Source organism: Cupressus sempervirens, chromosome 5, assembly GCF_028749045.1.
Source record: "Cupressus sempervirens isolate cs-2001-9-10 chromosome 5, ASM2874904v1, whole genome shotgun sequence".
In the NCBI taxonomy this organism is placed as follows: domain Eukaryota; kingdom Viridiplantae; phylum Streptophyta; class Pinopsida; order Cupressales; family Cupressaceae; genus Cupressus; species Cupressus sempervirens.
In genome coordinates, this window is record NC_143122.1 from 340197099 (window position 1) to 340222741 (window position 25643).

At 36.8% G+C, this 25643-nt stretch overlaps 1 protein-coding gene across 5 annotated transcripts in view; it reads left to right on the forward strand.

Annotated features, from left to right (window-relative positions):
* LOC149556080 (uncharacterized) overlaps positions 1–25643 on the forward strand; it is a 115994-nt gene that overhangs the window by 38687 nt on the left and 51664 nt on the right. Inside the window, exons 6-7 of one of the 5 annotated variants that reach the window (XM_089830224.1) lie at positions 20597–20634; positions 20803–21073. The exons of the other annotated variants lie outside the window; for them this stretch is intronic. Of the exons in view, the coding sequence (XP_089686350.1) occupies positions 20597–20613 (17 nt within the window). The 3' untranslated portion in view covers positions 20614–20634; positions 20803–21073. Of the gene's footprint in view, positions 1–20596; positions 20635–20802; positions 21074–25643 lie in introns of those variants that run through there. 5 annotated transcript variants of the gene reach the window in all.

The window sequence follows — 25643 nt, forward strand, 5'->3', positions numbered from 1 at the left end:
TTATTATTATTCGCATATGCCAGAACATTACATTAGGTTATCATGATAAGATTTGATGATTACAATGCTTCCCGAAGGGGTTATAAATACTTTCTGAAGAACTTTCCTGAAGGAGTCCGTCGGCCACATACAACATGTCGCTACATAACAAGAACCTTTCTGAAGGGACCCGTCGGCCGATACACAATTTCCTTTCCGAAGGGACCCGTCGGCCGATACACAATTTCTACCGACGACATCATCCCCCCCAAAAAGAAAAGTCGTCTCCTGACGACTACAAAACAAAACTCAAACAACCAATACAACAATATTGATCTACCACATCACTTTCACATTCATCTCGTTGCATCTATAGCCTTTGCTAACACAATACTGACTCCTCAAGCTGACCTTGATAGCCACCTGTGCTGCTTTCTCTGCTTCCAACTCCTCGGTACCCTGAGCCAAGTGTTGCTGCATTGCCTCCAACTGGATGATCAGCTCCTCCCGAGCTCTCTATGCATCCACCAAGACAGCCTCACGGCCAACACCTACTCCCAATGCCTCTGGTACACAGACACTCCATGCCTGCAGCAGCTCCAAGTCTTCTCAACTGGTTAGACTCCCACAACTGATATCCGCAACGACTGGGGGTCCAAGCAACGGCGCCAAATGTTTACCGCATAGGTTAATTAAGAATTGCACACAGATAATGAACACAAACACGAACACGAACAACATAACTCTTCTTATTATTATTCGCATATGCTAGAACATTACATTAGGTTATCATGATAAGATCTGATGATTACAATGCTTCCCGAAGGGGTTATAAATACTTTTCGAAGAACTTTCCCGAAGGAGTCTGTCGGCCACATACAACATGTCGCTATATAACAAGAACCTTTCTGAAGGGACCCGTTGGCTGATACACAATTTCCTTTCCGAAGGGACCCGTCGGCTGATACACAATTTCCTTTCCGAAGGGACCCGTCGGCCGATACACAATTTCTACCGACGACATCTTCTACGTGCATGTTTCTTAGGCATCGCAGTGACTTCTTCTTCCATGGCTTTTGGTAAGCTAAGAATATTATGATCCATTACTGTTGGTAACTAAAGAACTATGTTTCGTGGTTGTTGAGTCAGCCTTATCAAACATTGCGTCTTCTTCTATTGTAACAGTATTTGTACGTGGCTGATTTATGTATTTTATTGATCGACTCATCCATGTGGAGCATTGCGTCCTTGGTGTCGATTATTAAAAAGTTGATGAAGAGTCTAGAAAATGAAACAACAGCATTGATATTATCGTTGATTGCGTGTATCATCCTTCTGGCTGTTGAAGTGACCATTTTTCTGTGACTATTGTCTTTTCAAAGGAAGCGTCTATACTAGTGAACGGTGACTTCAAGCATGGGTGATCATTTTGTAGCATCGATTTTATTTCTTTGCTATATGTATTCTTAGAGGATGATTTTGTGTGTTGTGTTACAAACGTTGAGGCTGTAGTGTATGGTGTTGAATATTATTAACTTCCATCAGCATATCATTGTTCTATTGTTGGAGATAGTGTGAATGTTGTTCAGTATTATTTCTTTAGCAATCATTTTGAGATTTTTTTTTTCAAGCATTGTTATTGTAGGAATGTAATAAGTCTATGTGACATGATCAATTTTCTCGTATGGTTCCAGAGGAAATTATTCGCATAAGCGATCAGGTTCCATGGTAAGTTTTAGTGATCTAGATTTTGCGCTTGTAAATATTAAGATCAGCAATTGGGTTTACCTTTATAATGAGTTTTGGTTATTGAATTTGATTGATTTGCATTCCTTGGTAAGTTTTACAACTTAAGACATCAATGAATTTCAAACGTGCAAAACTCCTTATTGACAGACTAGATTCTTTTCTTTTTCGCGGATTTAAGTCTGACATGGGGTATCTATTGAGTATGTTTTATTGGTTTTCTGATTTATATATATGTAATTATTATATGTTTTGACTTGATATTATGCAAGAACCTATTATTTCTAACTAGGTTATTCCATATGGCTTCATGATTATATCGAAGATAGAACTTGGAGATTTGGTTGATATGAATTATCATTGTGTAATAATTCATAATTGTGTGCATGCTGAGATTAGAGATAAGTCTTCTATGATGATATGTCAATCAGGCATCGTCCATTGCAACTAGAGTACTGCTACCATCCAAAGAAAGGGCGGGGGCAGGGAACTTAGGGTTACTACGGTTGAAAGGGCCTTATAATAGTAGGCATTGCGATGCAGATGCAAAGGCGTGTGAATGCAATAAAATATAGGGGGCCCCGGCCCTGGAGCGACTGGATTAATAAATAACGGGCTCCGTCCCCCTGCATTGTATATTAATCATGAATTGTTGTTATATCACTAAGAATGGTATATGCTTTTAGCATTGATTTCTATGATTTTATTACTAATTTCTCTTGGTTGCAAGACACATCAAGAAATAATTAGATTTGAAAGATTATGCAAAAGTCATGAACATAGGATTAATTGCTTACAGTCATGAGACTGAATTGATGATACAAAAATGATGTTCACAGGAAGTACTTTTAGCTTCAGAGGGAGGTTACGTGATAGAGGGAAATGTGTAATTCTTTGCAAGCTTATGTGGTAGTGTAACTGCTACAGTCCACCGTTTGGTCAAATTGGAATCAACTATCTTATTGTGATGATTTGCTGACAGGGAGTCTTTGTTGAGAGAAAATCTCAACCATTCTTCTTTATGCATTCTTTTTTGTGAGAGAAGTTTGAGGTGCAATCCCTTGTTAATGAGTTCTTCTTTGTGAGAAATTTGAGGTGAAATCCCTTTTTCTACCCTCTACAACTAGGCATGGTGGATCCTCCCTTTGTGATGAGGCATGGTGGAAATGCATTCTTCTCAGGGAGAAGTTTGAGTGTAAAGCCCTCGTTCCACCTTTTGCAATGAGGCATGGTGGAAATGCATTCTCCTTAGGATAAGTCTAAAGGAGAAAGCCCTCATTCCACCCTTTGCGATGAGCCATGGTGTAAGTCATGTGTGTGACTCTATGACTTTAATATTATACCACCATGATGAATTGTGTTATGCAGAGAACATGTTTTAATGAGAATCTATATGATGAGAATTTATCAGTGACATTTTTGGTTGTACCTGTTACCTAATTTTTCGCCCTTGGCTAAATTTTGGTAGAATTATAGTTACGACAATCAAGGTGCATTTTTGTGTACAAGAGCTTCAATTTTGTGTAAACCAGAGAGGTAAAAAATTACATTTTACAAGAAGAGAGAGAGTCACATAAAACTGATTCTTTACAAGCTTATTTTGAGTGTAATTCTTTATTGATCGATATGTTCAAATGTTTCACACAAGCTGTGAAACTAGCTAAAAAGAAAATTTAGAGCTTGAATTTGAATTTGAAAACATGAACACGTGTAAAAAGAGCTAAGGCATAAGAGTCATAGGGGCTAGTCATTGCTTGAATGACTGGAGATGTTGCTGCTTGTTTTGACCATGCGTGCTCTTGATGCCTTGCTGCTCCTATTTTCTCGTATTCCAGCGCCAAGTCCTGCAATCACAAGAAATAGTGGGCTTAGATCCAATGGATCCAAGCAATGACTAGCTTATCTCATCATCATGCCCCACACATGAATCCATGTTGCCAAACCCAAACCTTGATCTGTTTTCTAATGTTTCATGTGCAGTAACAGGTGCTCTGATTAGTGAGTGGACGTAAATGTGGCTCCCACAAGGTTTTGAGCCCAACTCGCTAATAAGAGATAAAGTGATCAGCAATTAAAGTGAAATGCATGCAAGTACCATTGATAATCAACAGATAAACAGAGTATTTATGTGTGAACAACAATCATTAGACTGTTTGATCAATAAGTGGTACCTATTGTCATTCCAGGCGTTCATTCCATAAATCAACAAAGTAAGCATGATGTTTTCCATCAGTAAAAATTACCAGGATAACATAATGCAATAATTCTTTAACATGAGTCCAGAGAATGCATAGAATTCTTCAATGAAAAGATGCATAAGATACTGAAAGATTAAGAATGAAGATGCATGATAGTCAAGTGTGTGAAGAGCTTTCAGGAATATCAGCACAATGCAAGCAATTCGATGAATATCTCACATATCAAGATCTAACAAAGCAAAGAAGGAAGACAGTAATATGATGTATCAAACAGTGGCAAATATTTGAGGTTTGAATAGTCATAGGCCAGTACTTTATAGTGAAGGACCAATGTACAACAAATTGAAAGGAAGAAGCTGAAAATAAAGTCTACAACAGCAGAAGAAAATGATAACATGAAGCTTCTATAGAACATGTAAAGCACGTTACAAGAAGCATGAAGCAAAAATTAAAATAATATGAATATGCAGCTACAGTACAAGCCACAAAGCGGAACCAAAATATTATAAAATGCCTATGGAATCAAAGGAGATCAGATTACAGTAAGCCATCACACTCAGGACAAATATTCAATAACTTTTTCAGTTTTTTGTATATCAAAGATATAGAACAATGGTGATGTCATAAACAAAACTAAGAGCACTAAGAGTTCACTTTTTTAACTAATAGAAAGTTGGATTGAATATTTCAGGTGACTAAAAATGCTGATGGAAAAGAAAAATTACATTTTCTGAACATGGAGTTTTATCATAGATCACCAGGGCAAATCCAAACATATCTCTGTAGGTGGAGACGAGTAGCAAATGTATCTACAATTAATCTCTGCCTAAGAGTAGTGAAAGTTTGTAAATCATGCACTGATATTCATTAGTATAATGAGGCATATTTTTCTCTATCAGAAGTCTCATGAAATATGCCAAGAGGAAAAAGAAGAAAGAAAAGGAAGCTCAAAATCAAACCCTTCTCAAGGCAGTGACAACAGAGATCTGAAAAAAGCGACAAATATAGACAAGGTATGCTCACCAAATAGTGATTTTGCAAGAGGAAAGCACCCAGAAGATGTCTAAAAGCAACCAACAAATCGCTTGGGAGGCTACTGCATCATCCACACAATGAGTCTCAAGGAAAAAGCTTTCAGCAAGTCCAGATTTGAACAAACAAAATGGCCTCAAAAGGCTTCAACAACCCTCTTTCTTCCATGAGCAGAATATGAAGATGAAAATGCAGAAGAAGTTCAAGTTCAAGCTGTAGCAAATGGCTTCAAGAAATTGAAGTCCATTCTTTTTCCATGGCGGTACCCACCAGATCAAAAGACCATGAAAGTCGCAACAAAGAAACGCACCCAGAAAAGTCCTCATAGCAACAACAAATCAGCATTACCAAAACACACAAAAAGGCTTCAGAAATGCCTCAGCAATCCATATATTTTCTTCATGACATTGGCTAAGAGTCAGCTCCAGCAAAGAAACACAGTAGAAGAATGCCAAAGCGACCCCAAAGTGCAGAATTTCCTTCCAAACCTTCCATGGCAGCTAGGGTTTGGTTGCTACAGCAAAGCCAAAGCTTTTTCTTCCATTTGCAAATGTTAAAATGAACCACATTTTGTCTATTTACAAAGTTACAAGGACTCTAGAAGCTTCATGGGTAAGCTTTGAGTTTTTGTGGGAAATGTTTTAATATTTCCAAAGTTTTCTTTTTCCATCCCGTGGATTTTTTTTTTAACGCCAAGTGTGGTGTTTTGTTGCTAGCTTGTGGTTTATGACTTGGCAAAGTGTCATTGCTCAGACCTGTAAAGGTAAGATAAATGTTTTATGCTTAAAATAAAATTTATTATAGTATTGATTATGTTTTTTTTAATATATATTAATTTTTTAATGATATTATTAATTGACATAGGTTAAATCACTTAACTAATGTTATTAATCTATTTGGTGTCCAAATTGATATATATTAAAATAATATAATCACTATAATGAATTTATTTTTATTCTTTATCATATTAATTTTATATTTATTATTGTTACTCAATTTTCATGCATGTTCAAATCGAGTAAAGTATGCATGTTTATCACTTTCAAGTTATACTCAGAATTGCTAAAAAGAAGCATTTTTTATTCATATTGAAATAATATACAATGTCTTTGTATTATTCATCATGATGGTACAAATGATATTTACAAGCATGAATAAAGATGCTGAAAATAAATCTCTCACACAAAATGACTGCAAGAGTAGTCTCTTTGCTGATATACATTCCTACTCTATAAAAAATTGCATAACATGAAAGAAGAAGATAGAGTAGAGGAAAGGTCATGGGCACCAGTCATTGCTTGTAATGACTCGTAACACTGCATCCATTTGATTCTGCCCATTCTCTGCCTTGCACTGCGTCTTCTTCAAGCTTTCCGACCCTGTGTTGAAATGACCCTTAATAGGCTATAACTTCTTCAATCGCAAAAAAATCTTTATACTTCAGTTGTTTGACATTTCATCAAACACTTTGCAAGCAAGGGTCATCTGACTGATATAACTTTTCAGATTGCTGCAGTGATTCTTGTTTGGATTTGCCTCAAAGAGAATGCTTACAAAAGACTCCAAATTGTCTAAACAATGACCTAACATAAATATGCAACTAATTTTGGCAATAGTGAATGCATATATGAGTTCTAATCATGAAAATGATCACCTACAGCCAACTGGTATTTTAACAAACAGTTGGTATGCACGCTAACTAGCTGATAAAAAATGATATATTAACGCTCAAAGACAACTATTAATGACCAGCAATTGTATCTCCTTAATTGAGAATGAGTATCCAATACAATATACTAAGTTAGCCAAGACTCTTGGCATTTACAAAGATATCAAAATATGATGATTGCTGGTAAAGTAATATGCACCTACAGCTGCCAATGAAAACTAATGCAACACTAAATATCTAACTTCAATACTCCCCTACAGCAGTACGTTAATCACATGCATGATTAAATACAACTAAAGCCATGGATTGCTGATACCATTGGGAGGAGTGTAAAAATGAACGATATATCTATTAATGAATGATAAGTCTGATACGAAATGACAATTACAACAGCACTCTATAGTGAAAGGCAACTATGAAAATACACATCAGACCTGGCATATGAAGTCGCCTTAGAGAATAGATGTATTGCAATACCATTGAACAGAAAATAACCTCAAGTGCCCAAGTCGTGCCTCTCTAGCTGCCGCCCCTGATTGTAGATGGCTGTAATAATTTTCTTTGCTTTTTCGGATTGCTTTTTTTTTTTGGATTGCTTTTCCGGACCTGCTTTTTCGGCTTGCTTTTTCGGTTATGCTTTTTCGGCCTGCTTTTTTCGAACTGCTTTTTCGGCTTGCTTTTTTGAACTGTTTTTTTGGCTTGCTTTTTCGAATTGCTTTTTCTCAATGTAGCACAACTAGAAGACTGAAATATCTTCCTCCCAGTTGCAATAATTCAAGTGATATTTCACACTCTCAAAATCGCGTACCAATTGAGAGTTTTCATTCTCAATGGCCACAAATATTTTTTCTCAATGTAGCACAAATAGAAGACTGAAGTATCTTCCTCCCAGCTGCAATAATTCAAGTGATATTTCACACCCTCAAAATTGCGTACCAATTGAGAGTTTTCGTTCTCAATGGCCAGTTGTGACTATTGCAGAAACCCTAGGCTCCACAATGCACATCAACAAACATCAACATCAACAACAACAAATCTGGATGATTAGAATGAAGCCTGGGGTGCCTATTTATTCTTTTTCCTCCACTTTCTCCAGAAGCTTCTAGAACATTATTTTATTTTATCTATTAAGTGACTTTATAAAATATTTTATAATTCAAGTCACTTTATTAAATTAATTAAATATAAAGTTACCTTTTAATATTTATTTATTTGATAACTTTATAAATAATTAACTTAATACCACTTATTTATTTAATTAAAATAATTAATTAGTCATCCTCATAAAATATTCATTATTTTGGACAACCTAATTAATTAAATTAATTAAATCAAATTGCCTTCAAAATGGGGACATGACAGTCTGCCCTTCCTAAAATTGCTTGTCCCCAAGCAATGGCTGAACAATAAACCAATCAATCCGCCTGGATCCCAAATGTAGTCATGTACTATACTGCTATCAATCAACACAGGCTCCTGCAATATCCTCTGCAATATAACCAAGAGGAATCCATAATCAAACTGACAATTACAGCTCAACCAAACTCCAAAATCACAACTGCCATAGTCAGAAACCCACGAGACACAAACTCTTAGAAAATCAAAACCCAAGTAAAGTGGACAAATCAAACTGCCAACACAGTAAATACCATCAACGCATCCCACTGGCCTATACGGAATGTACAATCCAACTCTACAACAATGGTGAACGCTCCCAAATGAAACTGTACCAAGTATGGAGAATCCACACTCTGAACAACTCCTGCAGTCAACACAACTCTGTAGATCACCGCCCACTGTCTCATAGCCATAACTCCCATGCACTGCTGATGGTGAAAAGTCATCACAAGATAAATAGCAAGAAATGGAACCCAAACCAAAATTTCCTGCTATCAACTCTTCAGCACAAGGATCAAATGCTAATTGATGCACATACCCTGCAGTATAATGCTGATAAAAAGAACCAACCTCAGTCAACAGCTCACCATGAACAAGTGATACAACCCACTGTGACTGATCACCAGCTAAGTCAGGAGATGTCATAGCCAAAGGAGTAGAATCAATAACAACAACTGCTGAAGCATCACTCCCAAACTCCTGCTCTAAGTCGTGTATTATCAAGTTGTCAACCGCAAAACCTATCGCCATGTCATGCTCATCACAACTCTCATCCCGAGGTGTCAAACCGTCCCATAACTGATGACAAGCACTAGGAACCAAAGTACATCTCTGTATCATCATCTCATCAACATGGTCATCAAAGGTAAATTGATGAGCATACCTCACAGTGTAATGCCGATAGAATGCGCCAATCTCAGTCAGTGGCTTAGACTGCAATCCAGATGAAACTAACTGCAATTGATCACTAACCAAGTTGGAACTGACTACTACTACCTCCGAAGACATCGCCAAGGGAGTAGTATTACTAGCAGGAACCATGCCAACTGTCGGCTCACCAACATCACACATGATCTTTGATACAACATCTCTAGTCTCCGTGCTATCAGTACTAGAGGCCACCACCATGTCAGGCATACAACAATCTGCTGCAACACCCAACTCAACTGAACCCGATATGCCAATGTTAGTATCAAGGATGGATGCATCCCCATCTCCATTGTCTCTGACAATCTCGACCATAAACATCCTCGGATCACTAGACACCACAGCTTGTGACTGTACAGAATCTGGTAAAGACTGCAGTCGCTCTAACTCCACGGTCACCTTAGCCAAATGAAATTGTGACTCCTCGAAAGCCAACTGTGTATTCTCAAGAATCTCAGAAGTCACCTCGAGCTGCTGAGTAAGCTCACTCACCTCAACTTCCTTGGCCAATAATGCATCGTATGCTGTACTCCCCCACTCCATAAGATAACCTCTGTCGGCTACCAGCTGCATATAATTCTGTCTCAGAATCCGAATAGCCTCCCATAAAGAGTGGATCTCTGTCAAGGAAAAATAACGGCCTCCCTGCTCATCACTAGTAGGAGAACCCCATCCATAAACTGCTAACAACTGACGAGCAGCATCGAAATGCTGGCAAGCGATAGCAATGTCTCACTCACTAACTCTCAACTGACTAGACACATGATAGCACTAGCTAGACTGTCTCCTACAAACCTCCTCTGATGCACTGTCTAAAGGAGTATCCTCAAAGTTACTGGTCTCTAGAGTATATTACCAACCATATCCTGCGAATCAACTCCAAAGCTCATGTCAACATATGGAGTATCAAAATTTGTAGCACTGCTGTCCAACTCCTCTGTACCAAAAGGAACTGCCAAGGAAACTAAGTCTTCAAAACTACCCACTGCATCCTCCCGGATGTCATCAAGGCCAATATGATCTTGGGACTCATCTGTACACACTGCCAAATATGAAAGATCATCAACACATTCCAGCAAGAATGGTCGACTGGATATATGAACAAAGCCCAACACCGGTGTATAAAAACTAATACCAACATCGGACAAGCTGTTGGCACAAGAAAAGACAACATCGTGCAATCTGCTAATCAAATCCATGATAGCACCCAAACAATCACTGCTACCAAGAAGTGATAAAGATCTCCAGTCGACTGAATCCCAAACGCCAATATAACAATCTCGAATCCATATCCGTAAACTAGAATCAGCTAGTAACTCAAGCAAACTCCTCACTTGAGTAATATGACTAGTACCAACTAACTCCACATACTTGTCTGATATTGTCCCTGTATCCTGGATGTGAATGCAAGATGAACTCACAACACTATCAACAACCACATATGATCCGCCTACTACAGAAAGCTGAGTATCAGGTGTGCAAGATGAAACTAAACTCAACTCCATGCCATCCTTATCCCCATGTCTCTCCCAGTCCTGTAATGCCAATGGAGTATTCACCAAAGAAGCTCGAGTGTCCTCAAGCTCGCGAGAAAGCCTGTCAACTTCCTCCTCCTTTCTCCTCAAGGCATCTGAATAGTCTCCGACAAGGCTAAGAAGATGGTCACGATCTGATAGAAGATGTAAATAACTCAACTTCATCGTTCCCATTCCTTCCCTACTCACTTGTAAGTCAACACAATAAGACTTTGCCTGAACTCCCTTGTGTCTACCCTGTAATTGAATCATCCGAATGTGATCCTCTATCATATCCTGCATCTTGTCATGATGAGATAATGAAGTCACAATACTGACTTCGCTCAGTTTGAGCTGGCTGGACAAATCCTGTGAAGTACTACCAATTTCAACCTCATATGACGAAGCATCTAACTGTGCCTGGTACTCTCTCTCAGCAAAGTCATGAATGCTCAATGTCTGCTCATCTCTGCCAGGTATCTCACCATCATGTACAATAACATCCTCATAATCATCATCTGAACCCACTATGTTGTAGTCACTGCCTGTTGGAACCAAATCATCCTGAGTACCTGAGACATTACCCTTTGGCAGCCTGTATACAACTGTACCAAGTGGACAGTTACTATCCATCAACATAATATCCTTCACCACTTCTTTCTGTGGCTGAATTGAAACCTCTGACTGGTTGCAAACTTGTTTCTCGAACTCCTCATTAAGGTTCGTAGTAACATGTCTCACTGTATCAGTCAATGCTTTGCGAGAAGATTCGCCAAATAGAAATCCAGTCGACTTATCCACCTTAGCTGGGTCGGACAACCTGTCATTTATACGGTGGCGCTTAACCAACAGTTTAGACATGTTATGCCTTATTTTTCTAAGTTCATCTCGAATGTCTGAATAGCCATCCTTTCTACAATTCCGACTCTGGATACTGTGTCTATCAATTGTCCAAGATTGTGTCCTCAGAGACTTTGTACTGTACCTGTCCATTCTGGATAAAGTAGAGTGTTGATCACTCATGTAAATCGGTTCTTACCCCACAGGATGGCAAGAAAACTTGGCTTTGATACCACTGAAATGACCCTTAATAGGCTATAACTTCTTCAATCACAAAAAAATCTTTATACTTCAGTTGTTTGACATATCATCAAACACTTTGCAAGCAAGGGTCATCTGACTGATATAACTTTTCAGATTGCTGCAGTGATTCTTGTTTGGATTTGCCTCAAAGAGAATGCTTACAAAAGACTCCAAATTGTCTAAACAATGACCTAACATAAATATGCAACTAATTTTGGCAATAGTGAATGCATATATGAGTTCTAATCATGAAAATGATCACCTACAGCCAACTGGTATTTTAACAAACAGTTGGTATGCACGCTAACTAGCTGATAAAAAATGATATATTAATGCTCAAAGACAACTATTAATGATCAGCAATTGTATCTCCTTAATTGAGAATGAGTATCCAATACAATATTCATACTAAGTTAGCCAAGACTCTTGGCATTTACAAAGATATCAAAATATGATGATTGCTGGTAAAGTAATATGCACCTACAGCTGCCAATGAAAACTAATGCAACACTAAATATCTAACTTCAATACTCCCCTACAGCAGTACGCTAATCACATGCATGATTAAATACAACTAAAGCCATGGATTGCTGATACCATTGGGAGGAATGTAAAAATGAATGATATATCTATTAATGAATGATAGGTCTGATACAAAATGACAATTACAACAGCACTCTATAGTGAAAGGCAACTATGAAAATACACATCAGACCTGGCATATGAAGTCGCCTTAGAGAATAGATGTATTGTAATACCACTGAACAGAAAATAACCTCCTCAAGTGCCCAAGTCGTGCCTCTCTAGCTGCCGCCCCTGATTGTAGATGGTTGTAATAATTTTCTTTGCTTTTTCGGATTGCTTTTTTTTTTTTTTGGATTGCTTTTCCGGACCTTCTTTTTCGGCCTACTTTTTCGGTTTTGCGTTTTCGGCCTGCTTTTTTCGGACTGCTTTTTCGGCCTGCTTTTTTTGAACTGCTTTTTCGGCCTGCTTTTTTGAACTGCTTTTTCTCAATGTAGCACAAATAGAAGACTGAAGTATCTTCCTACCAGCTGCAATAATTCAAGTGATATTTCACACCCTCAAAATCGCGTACCAATTGAGAGTTTTCGTTCTCAATGGCCACAAATATTTTTTCTCAATGTAGCACAAATAGAAGACTGAAGTATCTTCCTCCCAGCTGCAATAATTCAAGTGATATTTCACACCCTCAAAATTGCGTACCAATTGAGAGTTTTCGTTCTCAATGGCCAGTTGTGACTATTGCAGAAACCCTAGGCTCCACAATGCACATGAACAAACATCAACATCAACAACAACAAATCTAGATGATTAGAATGAAGCCCGGGGTGCCTATTTATTCTTTTTCCTCCACTTTCTCCAGAAGCTTCTAGAACATTATTTTATTTTATCTATTAAGTGACTTTATAAAATATTTTATAATTCAAGTCACTTTATTAAATTAATTAAATATAAAGTTACCTTTTAATATTTATTTATTTGATAACTTTATAAATAATTAACTTAATACCACTTATTTATTTAATTAAAATAATTAATTAGTCATCCTCATAAAATATTCATTATTTTGGACAACCTAATTAATTAAATTAATTAAATCAAATTGCCTCCAAAATGGGGACATGACAGTCCGCCCTTCCTAAAATTGCTTGCCCCCAAGCAATGGCTGAACAATAAACCAATCAATCCGCCTGGATCCCAAATGTAGTCATGTACTATACTGCTATCAATCAACACAGGCTCCTGCAATATCCTCTGCAATATAACCAAGAGGAATCCATAATCAAACTGACAATTACAGCTCAACCAAACTCCAAAATCACAACTGCCATAGTCAGAAACCCACGAGACACAAACTCTTAGAAAATCAAAACCCAAGTAAAGTGGACAAATCAAACTGCCAACACAGTAAATACCATCAACGCATCCCACTGGCCTATACGGAATGTACAATCCAACTCTACAACAATGGTGAACGCTCCCAAATGAAACTGTACCAAGTATGGAGAATCCACACTCTGAACAACTCCTGCAGTCAACACAACTCTGTAGATCACCGCCCACTGTCTCATAGCCATAACTCCCATGCACTGCTGATGGTGAAAAGTCATCACAAGATAAATAGCAAGAAATGGAACCCAAACCAAAATTTCCTGCTATCAACTCTTCAGCACAAGGATCAAATGCTAATTGATGCACATACCCTGCAGTATAATGCTGATAAAAAGAACCAACCTCAGTCAACAGCTCACCATGAACAAGTGATACAACCCACTGTGACTGATCACCAGCTAAGTCAGGAGATGTCATAGCCAAAGGAGTAGAATCAATAACAACAACTGCTGAAGCATCACTCCCAAACTCCTGCTCTAAGTCGTGTATTATCAAGTTGTCAACCGCAAAACCTATCGCCATGTCATGCTCATCACAACTCTCATCCCGAGGTGTCAAACCGTCCCATAACTGATGACAAGCACTAGGAACCAAAGTACATCTCTGTATCATCATCTCATCAACATGGTCATCAAAGGTAAATTGATGAGCATACCTCACAGTGTAATGCCGATAGAATGCGCCAATCTCAGTCAGTGGCTTAGACTGCAATCCAGATGAAACTAACTGCAATTGATCACTAACCAAGTTGGAACTGACTACTACTACCTCCGAAGACATCGCCAAGGGAGTAGTATTACTAGCAGGAACCATGCCAACTGTCGGCTCACCAACATCACACATGATCTTTGATACAACATCTCTAGTCTCCGTGCTATCAGTACTAGAGGCCACCACCATGTCAGGCATACAACAATCTGCTGCAACACCCAACTCAACTGAACCCGATATGCCAATGTTAGTATCAAGGATGGATGCATCCCCATCTCCATTGTCTCTGACAATCTCGACCATAAACATCCTCGGATCACTAGACACCACAGCTTGTATTCCAATTCCACAATGTGCAACCAAATAGAGGAAATCTGTATTCTCACAATGAATTCTTGGTCAACCAAACAGTCCCAAATTGGATTCCCTAATCATAATCTGGATTCCAAGTTCCAGAATCCCAAAGCCAGCGTTCTGAATGCCAATGCTTAATTTATATTCCAGCAACCAAATGGGCCCTAAAGGGATAATTCAATTTCCGAAACCTTTTGTTTCAGGAAAATGTATGTTTCAGCCAAAGGTATTCAGAAAATACAAGACAGCAGCAAAGATAGATCCCCACAAGAGTGAACCTGGTGATGGAAAGTAAAAAACAAGCTACAGCGGATGTATGGCAGAATAGTGCAGATCGAGGAGATAAATACAGCTATAAAATCGTTGACATACTATAAAAAATGCTCATGTGCTATGAATTGAAACTATTCTTAGCTGTTTACCTGATGGTGTAAATCTTACAAATTTTGAATATGAAAAGTGATGCACCCAAACTTTCAGTAAAGGTTACATTAAGATGGTTGATATACAAAATTTTCGAAGCTGAATCTATAGAATCAAATTTTAAATGTTGCAAGTTTTAAAGCAAGGGGAACATCAAAGGAAAATAAATTTTTTTTTTCAGAACAGCAAGTTGGTTCCAATCAAGACATCAACAAATTGAGTATGAGCATGCTACATGGAGAACAGAGAAACTTTCAGATTCATAAATGATCAAGAAAATCACAGATTTTTGTTATATAATCTGCTGTAGCAGCAATCAGATCAACAAAACTATATGTTGAAGCTTCTCAAATATTGATGAGACTGGAAGAAACAAATATTTTTGAGTTCATGATAAAAGGAAATTTTCAGAGCTGTCAAAATTTCCAAGGTCAAGATAATTATTACTATAAGTGCCAAGGAGAAAATATGCAAAAAACCAAGTCATAAGCAGCAAGGAGAAAGATAAGAAGTAATGATTCATGGTATGGAGTAATCAGCTGTAGCCAGCAACAACCAGAGCACCAGCAGTCATGCTATAACCATAGAGCTGTGAAAACTCCATACAATAATGGCTGTATAGCTGGACAAGCACCCACGAAATGGAGAAGAAAGCAGTCACGATAGGTACAACAGAATGCAGCCATAGAACAAAGAACACGACAACAAGGCATTCACGGCATGGAGATGGAGAAACCCAAAGCCACGAAATGAACATAAAGAAGCTCAGTCATTACTTACCCAGCAGTCATGGCTCACGGCTATAACTAGAACCAAGTAGCTAACCATCAAATCTCAAACAATAAAAAACCCAGATCTGAAGTAATGAATGGCTCACGACAAACAACTCAGTAAACAAATGAGCCACGAAATGGAGATGGAGAGTCATGACATTCACAAGTTGGGCCATACCAGCAGAAAATACCATCCTTGACCAAACCCGCATGTAAATCACCATGACTCACGGCATCAGAGACGTCCATCCAAGACCAGTAAAGGCAAAATGGAGTCACAACACCTAATGAAGACAACACTCATGTCAACTAGCCCATCGGAAAATGAATCAAGGAACAACACAAATAGCCATGAACTGCAACAATAGACAAAAAAGCCATGAAACCGCGTGAAAGAAGACCCAAAAATCAGTAGCCAGCCAGGTATGGCGTCCAAGCAAAGAGACCTAGTAGAGAAATTCGCAGAATTTAGAATGGTGCAGCTAGGGTTTTCCCAGCTCAATCTCCCTCTTATTTCCAAGTCTATTGAATGGCAAAAGCAACCATTTTTTTTGGGTTTTATTTTGTCCTCAGTAAAATTGCATGATATTTTGGGTCCGCCCATATGAATTTAGAGGAGAATATAATATTTATTAACATAAGTTATATAACTTTACTTGTTGAGAGTTATATATTATGTTAATAAATACTTTTTCATTTTGTTCTAAATTTAGAATATGAAATTGCTATTATATTAATTGATTTATTTTTATCAATTAATTAATAATAATTTTAATTTGAACAAATATTTGATTTATTATTATTTGCATCAGAAATATGTTATTAATATTAATAAGTTGATAATAATAAATCAATTTGTTAATGTTAAGTTAATGCAATAATAATAAAAAGGAGCTTAAGTCATTAAGGGAGACGTTCAGTTGCTATTTTTGTACTCGCAGATCAGACTAATGACTTTAGAATCAACTGTGGAGCGGTTTTTGGCATTTTTAGAATCTTCTTGGACTTGTTTACATGCGTGTGTGGTCAAGGCATAGTTTGGAGTGTATGTGGCATGTTTTTGGAGCTGTTAGGCTATTTTTATAAGTAGTGTTCTCTATATTTCGACTCACTTCATGATTTTGTGGGTAGATGGTGTTGTTTCAATATTGTTATATACCCCTCTTGTTTATAGAGAAGGGGTTCAGATTTTGAGAGGAGAGAGGTGCATGTGATATTTGTCCTTGGCATCTTTTTCTCAATTTTTCTAAGCTATTATGCAAAGATATTGTTATTTGGGCCTTTGATCGTAATATAATGTTCATTGGATTCAGCTTTTGGAGTAAAGGATTTGGTTGTATGCTTTGTGGTGATTGATGTTATTTAGTTGTGTTTTATTGATAAACCTTTTGGGTAATGTCTCATTTTGCATCTTCTATGTCTGGTATCTGTTTTTCATAGGTTTTGAGTTGCGTTTTCCTTAGTGATATATTAGATTGTGATTGATTTCCTTTCATGTATTCATATTTTAACGTTCTCTTAAAATATTCATATGAATTAACAGTTCTTTCAAGCTGTGTTTTTGTGATTATTTGTTGAAATCGTTCATTGTGTTACAAGTATGATTTGCATTATTAATTCTGGTGCATCACCCTAGTTTTCATCATTTAGGTTTCCATTTTCAAGTTTACCTCTTTTACTCTTTTCCATACAAATTTCACGTCTTCATTAGCATAGGTGAGATATTAGATATATTAGATAGGAACCGGCCTAGGAAGCGGAGGTTCAATTAGGTCATAGGTTGCTCACAACCTCTAGTTGATCCAATGTTTCTCCAAAATTGCTGAGGGTTTTAGGACTTAAAGCAATTAGGGTGCAGATTTTGGAGATAACAATTATAATATTTATAGTTTATTATTTTAATAAATTTCAGTTCAATTCATAATGTTAAGTGATTTAACTTATCACTTGATAATATTACTAATACAATTAGAACTTATTAAAATATAAACTATAAATATTATATTAAATATTATTAATTTAAAGTATTGAACAATTTGTTACTTATTTATCTAATTGATATTTATAATATTGATTGAATAAAAGAATTACAAATAATTTCATATTAATGATAAAAAATAAGATATTTATTTTACCTTTAAAAAGTCTAAGGATATTTTGCAAAGTCATAACAAGAGCCATGTGCTAATAGGACTTGAAAGTCATAAGCTATTGTATTTTGAAGGCTTTTGTGATCCTTTTAGAGGACAAGACTGCATTTAAGATGGGTTTTTATGATGATATTATGGGGTGATGCCTTTTGGGCCACTATTGCACCTTTTTGAAGACTTTTTAGGGTCTCATAAAGTGCCTTATTGTTACATCCCAATTTTCGACCTAATTTAAAATGTTCATATAGCCGTCGAGGTTCACATGAAGTTAGTTGACAGTTAAATTTGTTATAATCTTGCGAAATGGTAAGATGGTTAGTCGTTATAATTTCATATGAAGATAACATGCTAGATGATTATTTATCATGAATTCATGGAATTGAAAAGACGGTTAGCCATTATGATTATTTATGATTAATAACTTGTTATAGTAATATGATTTAACTATGGAGAACTTCCTTGTAGGGAGCACGTCAAAGGGGTGGAAGCATTGTCAGAAAAGAATTGGGCATAGGAGTATTATCATCACTAAACAAATGGGTATGAATTGTGAATCACCATGGTTGAGGACCTAGTGACTGCATAACAAGATACACACATTAGACACACATGAGCTATTATAAAACATTTAAAATATTAATCATTTTAACTTAATTAATGCATACCTCAAATGGCTTTTGGTTGACTTTTCCACTACATCGTTATAATGCATATTTATGTACATACACATACATATAAATTAAAGGTGACATCGTAATATTGTTTTTATACAAGATTTTATCTATTTAATATGTACATTTAAATGCATGTACAAGAAGATAAAATAAATCTTCCAAGATGAAACATGTATTTAGATATACATATTTAAAAGGTACGACCTTGGATAAACATTTAATATGTGCCATGTTAATAAAATATATTTATGTGCAAGTAAATAAATATGTTTATATTATTCTTTTGATTTGTAGCCTTTTGATTTCTTTTTCTTATTTATTCAATTTTCTTGCTAAACTGAAATGAACATTTGGCATATTTTATTGGCAATCAAGAGCCAAGTCTCTTCTTGGTAGGTTACAGCTTCTTGGAAGCCAAAGAGACATCCGAATATCTCTTATATTATGGAGCCAAGTGAATCGGAAGACAATATATAACTCATCACCAATTTCTTTTTATTGCACTCGATTTCTTCTCCATACCATCTGACTTCCTCTTCTTCGCACCAATCTTCTTCCTATATTTCGGATACCTCTGCAGATACAGTACAATATCTTTGAAATTTGCCATTGTTATCCATTGTTAATCACACTGGAGTTTGCATTTCTTCCGCGAAGGGTGGGGCTGATTAATAGCGTCCAGCAAGACACCATTCTATTTTCAGATTTGACCAGGTTATGTGGTGTTTAGTTCCAAGCTTTACAATATATTTTATTATCAGATATCGCTGCTTCCCAATTTATTATATTAGTAAGATACAGTCTTTTATCGTGATGCAAATCATTTGCTTAAAACATCCTTTGGTAGACCATTTCTAAGATAGAGCTGTTTATGATAAATAAAAGCCAAGTATCCATGACATGATATCATATTTTATTTATACCATTGAAAGTCAAAATCAAATGATATTTATTCTACAAGTCTTGAAGATTACATTTCTCAGAATAAAAAATTGTGATGAGCTAGAAACATATAATATTCTTACATTAGTTGAGGATCAGCAAAAAGAGCTGGTTGCTTTGAGATTCAATCACTTGGGACTCACCTGATTGTATAGCCAAGGAATAGGGTGAAGAGGTGAGAGAAAGGAATCTACATTAGCATGAAAACAGAATCATATGTGACATAACAATTATTTATTATTTTAAAGGAAATCATTTGATAGCTCATGCATGTCCAATACATTCTCTGTTGTCAAGTCCAGTGGTGTGATTAAGAACCAGGTTGCGCAGTGGCTGATCAGGTGTTCCATGTAGAGAGGGCCTTTCTAGTTAGAGAAAATGTGGGGATAAGTTTGAGGTCCATGGTTGGGAGGTTAAGCCCTTGACAATGTTTCTCCTCTCCACAAGATGTCAGGACGTGCATCAGATAAAGATACGTTGAGCATTCAAATATTTATTGGTAACAAGTATTTTCACTTTTATGATATTTATACAAGTAGAAGATATGATGGATTAATTTATATCGTTGAATTCAGTTATTTCCTTGAATGAATGCAACCTTTCTTGTCAATGTAATTGGTAATAATTTAGATCGGCTGACCTTCCAACTAAATATGGAATATATCTATAGGATTGATGTTTTAGTCTTTTATTTATAAGAATAATGATTATGAGCATATCTTCTAATCTTATGTTATGGCCACAGTTAACAAGATGATAGAGTGGTATTTGATGTCCTAAATGATAGAGTGGTATCTGATGCCCTAAGTGATACAGTGGTATCTGACGTCCTAAATGATACAGTGGTATTTAATGCCCTAAATGACCAATGGTAATTGATGCCCTAATTGATACAGTGGTATGTGATGCCCTAAATGATCCAATGGTAATTGATGCCCTAATTGATATAGTGGTGTGTGATGCCCTAAATGATCCATTGGTAATCGATGCTCCAATTGATATAAGTGGTATTTAATAGTAATCGTCATTTGATTTTGATATAGTGGTATTGGATGGTAATCACCATTTGATCCTAAGTGGTATTTATGGACTAACTTGGGTGTTTGCAGAAGCATCCCTAGATTGATTTCGGTTTCGAAATTCCATGGTATGTATATTTTAATTTCCTTAGTAAATTCATTGATGGTATTTCAATTTTTAGTTATGAAATTTCGTTTAACTGATTGTAACCGTTAATCTCATTCACATGAACGTAACTGATATAGCTGTCTTCTTATGAAAATGAAGTAATAACTATATTTCTTTGATATGTTAGTTATTAGTTAAGACTCGGGAAAAGTCTATGGTACACTTGTTGATTGAACTCGCCCAAAGAGTTGGTGTTTGCATTTATGATGCAATTGGATGTAAAAATGCATAAGTATGAGCTTGAGGCTCATTGTAAAGGTTCTAGTTTTTATGTAGAGACAGTTTTGGAGAGATCTCTTTGAGTCCTCCATGATATTTTTGCAGATTACTTTGTAACTAGTTTGATGAATGTTATTTTGCTACCTTTGGAGCTTGAATAAATAATAGTTTGGAGGCCATTTTGTCATGTGTAAGTAACTGATCTAATGTTATTTCTGCGATTTGTCTTGAATCCTTGAGTTAATGTCTTAGTTTTAGCATCTCCAAGTGAATTTTGGAATACCCATATAGGTTATAAGTTGTGAAATTGTGCTTCATTTTAGGTTGTTAACTGTGAATATCTTTATTCTTGTTAGCATTTTGTTTGAAGTCTATCCTTCTTATAAAGTGATTATATATGAGTTTTCTGATATTAGTATTGTGCCAATTTTGAACTGTTTAGTAGAGCTTTATTGTGTCAAGTCAATAGTTTTCTCATCTTAATGTTTTGGTGCATCACCTTAAGTTCCAGTTAATTTTACCTTTTCAGTATCTAAATTTCATGCAACAAATCCTTCTTACCCTTTTCCAGCCAAGTATTCTATATTCCTGCATCGATATTAGGTTAAAACATCTCATTTGAACCAGCCTAAAACCTGGTGGTTTACTCCAATTTTGGGTAACCCACAGACTCAGAAGTATTTCCGTGTTTCTCAAAGTGACTGGGTTTTAGAACTCAGTTCGGGTACAATTTTTAGAGATAACAATACCTATGTTTGCCTTCTATATTAAAGATCTCTCTCCTCCTAAGAGGGAGTGTTGAAGTTTGTAGCTGCGATAGAGATCTTTATCTCTAATTTTGCTATATGTTGAAATTAAGATAATACCTATGTATTATGCTTAGACTTGGAGAAGATGTTTATGATAATATTGACATACTATTATATGAAGAGACGTGTCTCATGGGAAGAGTCATACATTTGGAACTATGAAAAGATGTTTTTTGGAAATTGAAGAGACCTTTGGTTGTAATGTGAAGAGTCTCTCATTTCTATATATATGCATGATTACTTGTGTGAATAAAAACAATTGTATCAAGTTGAATGCATTGTTCTTGAACATTATTTTATCAATAAAAGTGATATTTTTTCTGGTGTGGCTGGGTTTTTTATCCTTCAAGTTGAAGGGTTGCCTCGGATTATTGTCTTGTCTTTTGTACTTATATTTTTGGTCTTCTCTATTGCTGTTTATCATCATTTCTGGGCTAAACATTAACAAAAAAATATTAATTTAAAGGACTTAGAAACATGACGCTAAGAGAAAATTCAAGATTAATACACGTAGAAGATAAAATAGAACCAACAACAATCTTTTTGAAAAAAAAACATCTAAAGCAAGATTATTTAGGTTCAGTGGGTTGATGCCAAAGGACACCAAGGATAAAGTGCCATTTAGAGTTTGGCTAGTTTAGGCCCAATTAACATTTAATCTATTAAGAATCATAGAGTCATCTTTAAGCATGCTATAGATTTACTTAGTGGAAACACTCAAAAAGTCTGATCCATCTTCCCATTTCAAACAATCAAGAAGTTGAGAAGAGTCAATAATTTTTCTTGGGAAGTAGATTCCCACTAATTTAACAATCAAGGTATAAGGCTTCCTACGAGAAGCTGAAATGTTATATATAGATTGTATTTCTTCCCAATTTCCCAATGTATTGCTAACCAACAAGTCCTTAATGCAAGAGATACCTTTCTCATTCCATAGTTTAGCAGAGCAACTCTGTATCAGAGCTAGTGGTTTTTGGTTGAGATTGATTCCCCACCATATAGACCTGTCGAGGACTGATATACGAGGGGGCCACCCACAACACGTCTAGAGCATATAAAATTTCTAACTAGAGTCCATGCTCTCCATAGGGAACAAAACACTTTGGATCCAATTACTTTGATATCAAAGTTACCCATGACAATATCACAAAGAGATAAGTTTTTCTAGTATTTACCTTTTTAAATCAAAGATCTATAGATATTGTTTCTAAGTAGGACTTTCCAAGGTTCTTCCCCTTGTATGGCCTTGAAAATCCATTTTGGAAGCCGGAGCAACTCCATGAGATTTTAGATCTTTCAAACCAAGTCCACCAAGTCTTCTTGGCATAGTGCACCATTCCCATTTAAGAACATGCCTATTCATTAATCCTCTGCCATCAGACCATAGGAAATCCTTAAGGATTCTTTCTAGCTTATCAATCTAGTAGTTAGAAAAGAACCAAGCAGATTAGAAATAAATAGAATGAGCAACTAAAGATTTTTGAATCAATTGAATTCTACTAGCTAAGGAAAGCATATTAGTTTGCCATTTCAAGTGTTTCTTTTCTATCTTGGAATATACTCAAGCACATGTCTATAGTGTAGGGGGAGACAACAAAGGGTATTCTAAGATATCTTACAACAAAGTAGGGGCAAACCCATAACCAGCTTCTGTTCACAATTTGTTTAGGAGCATAGTCATCTCATCCAAGAATTGTAGATTTATGGGGAGCCACCTTAGGCCCCGAAGTTGGACAATAGAAACTCAATCTCATAATGACATTATAATTTTTTTGTTCTTCCAATTCCATAGATTGTTTTATCATTTGCAAATTGGGTATTAATCAACATGTCCTTGTTAGGTAGACAAATACCTCTTATTGGAGGACCAAGGCTTCGGACTTGAGAATGTAAAACATGGCATCATCAACTATGACAAAGAGTGCAAGAGCGATGGGAAAACCCTTCCTTATAGATCTCTGAAGAGATATGGGTTCTGAAATTTCACCATTGACTTCAATAATAGTGTTAGAATCTTTAAAAAGATTTGAAATTCAGTGATAGTAAGAGGGAGGGAAACCAAAAGCCTTAAGCATTCCCAGAACAAAAGACCACTCAACTCTATCATAAGCCTTCTCAAATTCTAAAGGTACCATAGTAGCCATTTGTAGATCCTTCTTAGCCTAGTGAAGGCCTTCCCAACTAGTAATTTGATTTTCCAATATATGTCTACCCTTAATGAAACTAGTTGGAGTTATAGATATCACTTTATTGCTATGTTCCCCTGAGTTTCCGAGACGGGGACAATCGAGGACGACGGGATGGGTTTCTAGGATGGCATTTTTTTTTGCCGATTTTGGGGACAGAGGGGGATGGCAAACAGAGACAACTATATAAATATGGGGAAAATATAAATATGAAGACATGGATAAACCATGCCTTTTAAACATCATAGAACCTTAACATACAACATTTCAATAATCAAACTCAATGCTCAATATTTTACAATGCATTCATAATTTGGAACTATTGTCAATGTGCATGTAATATTTGTTAGAGTAAATAATTAATTATTTATTCTATTTACTTAAGCTTACTTAGGTTAATGCATTTATTTAATATTTAGTTTTTAATGCATGTAGTGATGAGTTGTTGACAACACGGGAGTTTGTTCCCTTCTAGCATGTTCCACCTTTTTGTGGAAGTGTGCTTAGTTGTCAACTTTATCTTCTACCTCTTTCCAGCTGGTTTTACAAGCTTTCTTGAGGCCTTTATAAGCGGTCTCTCTCTCATTGTAAACACACAACGCATTCTCATTGTAAATACATTTTTATTATTTTGCAATATATTCTCTCTCATGTCCGTTTAGGGTTTTTCCAAGCTCCACCTCTTCCTTCTTGGTGTCCCTTCGACAGGTTATTTGCATGCAGGTGATCTTGGCGAGCTATGGAGTTGGATTTCATCAACTCCTACATGGTATCAGAGCCTCTTTGCTGCTGCTTCGTTGAAGGATTTTTGAAGCCGCGATTTAGAGACACAAACTTTAGTTTGTTTGTGCATTTTTCTTCAATCCGGGGGAAGAGCATTTTTTCGGAGCACTTTGGGCTCAAACGGACGCTGCTATTGGATTCAGAAGGCGTTTTTTAGCTAGGATCCATATAAAATTTTCCGATTTTGGAGACAGGGCTCTAGGAGGCAATTTTTTTTTCATTCCAAGGCTTTTCATACAGATTGTACGGACACGCAAGGCAATAAAAAATTTAAAAAATATCGTAGGGCGCACCACTGGGCAGCCACCACCGCAACACCTAGCGGCAGCCGCCGCACAGCCCGCACCTGGCTTGCAGGCCGCTATAGCCGGCAGTCACTGGCTGGGCCACCGAAGCCAGGCCACCGCCAGCAGGCCACCTCACCATCGCTTGCATTGGCGGCTCCTCCCGTTCTTGCCGCTCCGCTCTATTTTGCCGCTCTGACTGCCAGTTCCCGCCACCCTTGCACACGTGGAGTCTTAGTCAGCTACCACCTCAGTGCAATTTGGGTACAGTCAGCGCCAGTAGAAGGTACAATCAGCGCCAGTGGAGGGTACAATCAGCATTTTCTGCACAGTCTGCGTGTGACACGTGGCCGGGCTGCCACGTGGCACTTTGTCACATGGCCCCCGCCACATTAGCCTCTGCCACGTGGCCTTTTTTGCCACGATGGGCCCCAAACCGTCAAATTTTTCCCCTTGAAATGCTGACGTCATCATTGCATCAGCATGCCTCTTGCACATCTCCAAGGTTCTTTTTGACCTACTTGTGGTTTTTTGGCCATATCTTGAGCATACAGAAGTATTTTTCCGATCTAAAAGAAGCACTAGAAAGCTGGTTTCGAGACAGAGACATTGGTGCAGGTATTTTTCAGGTTTTGATGCAGTTTAGTTGCCCATTTTTCCAGTTGAAGTCCAAAGTTCTGTTTTTGA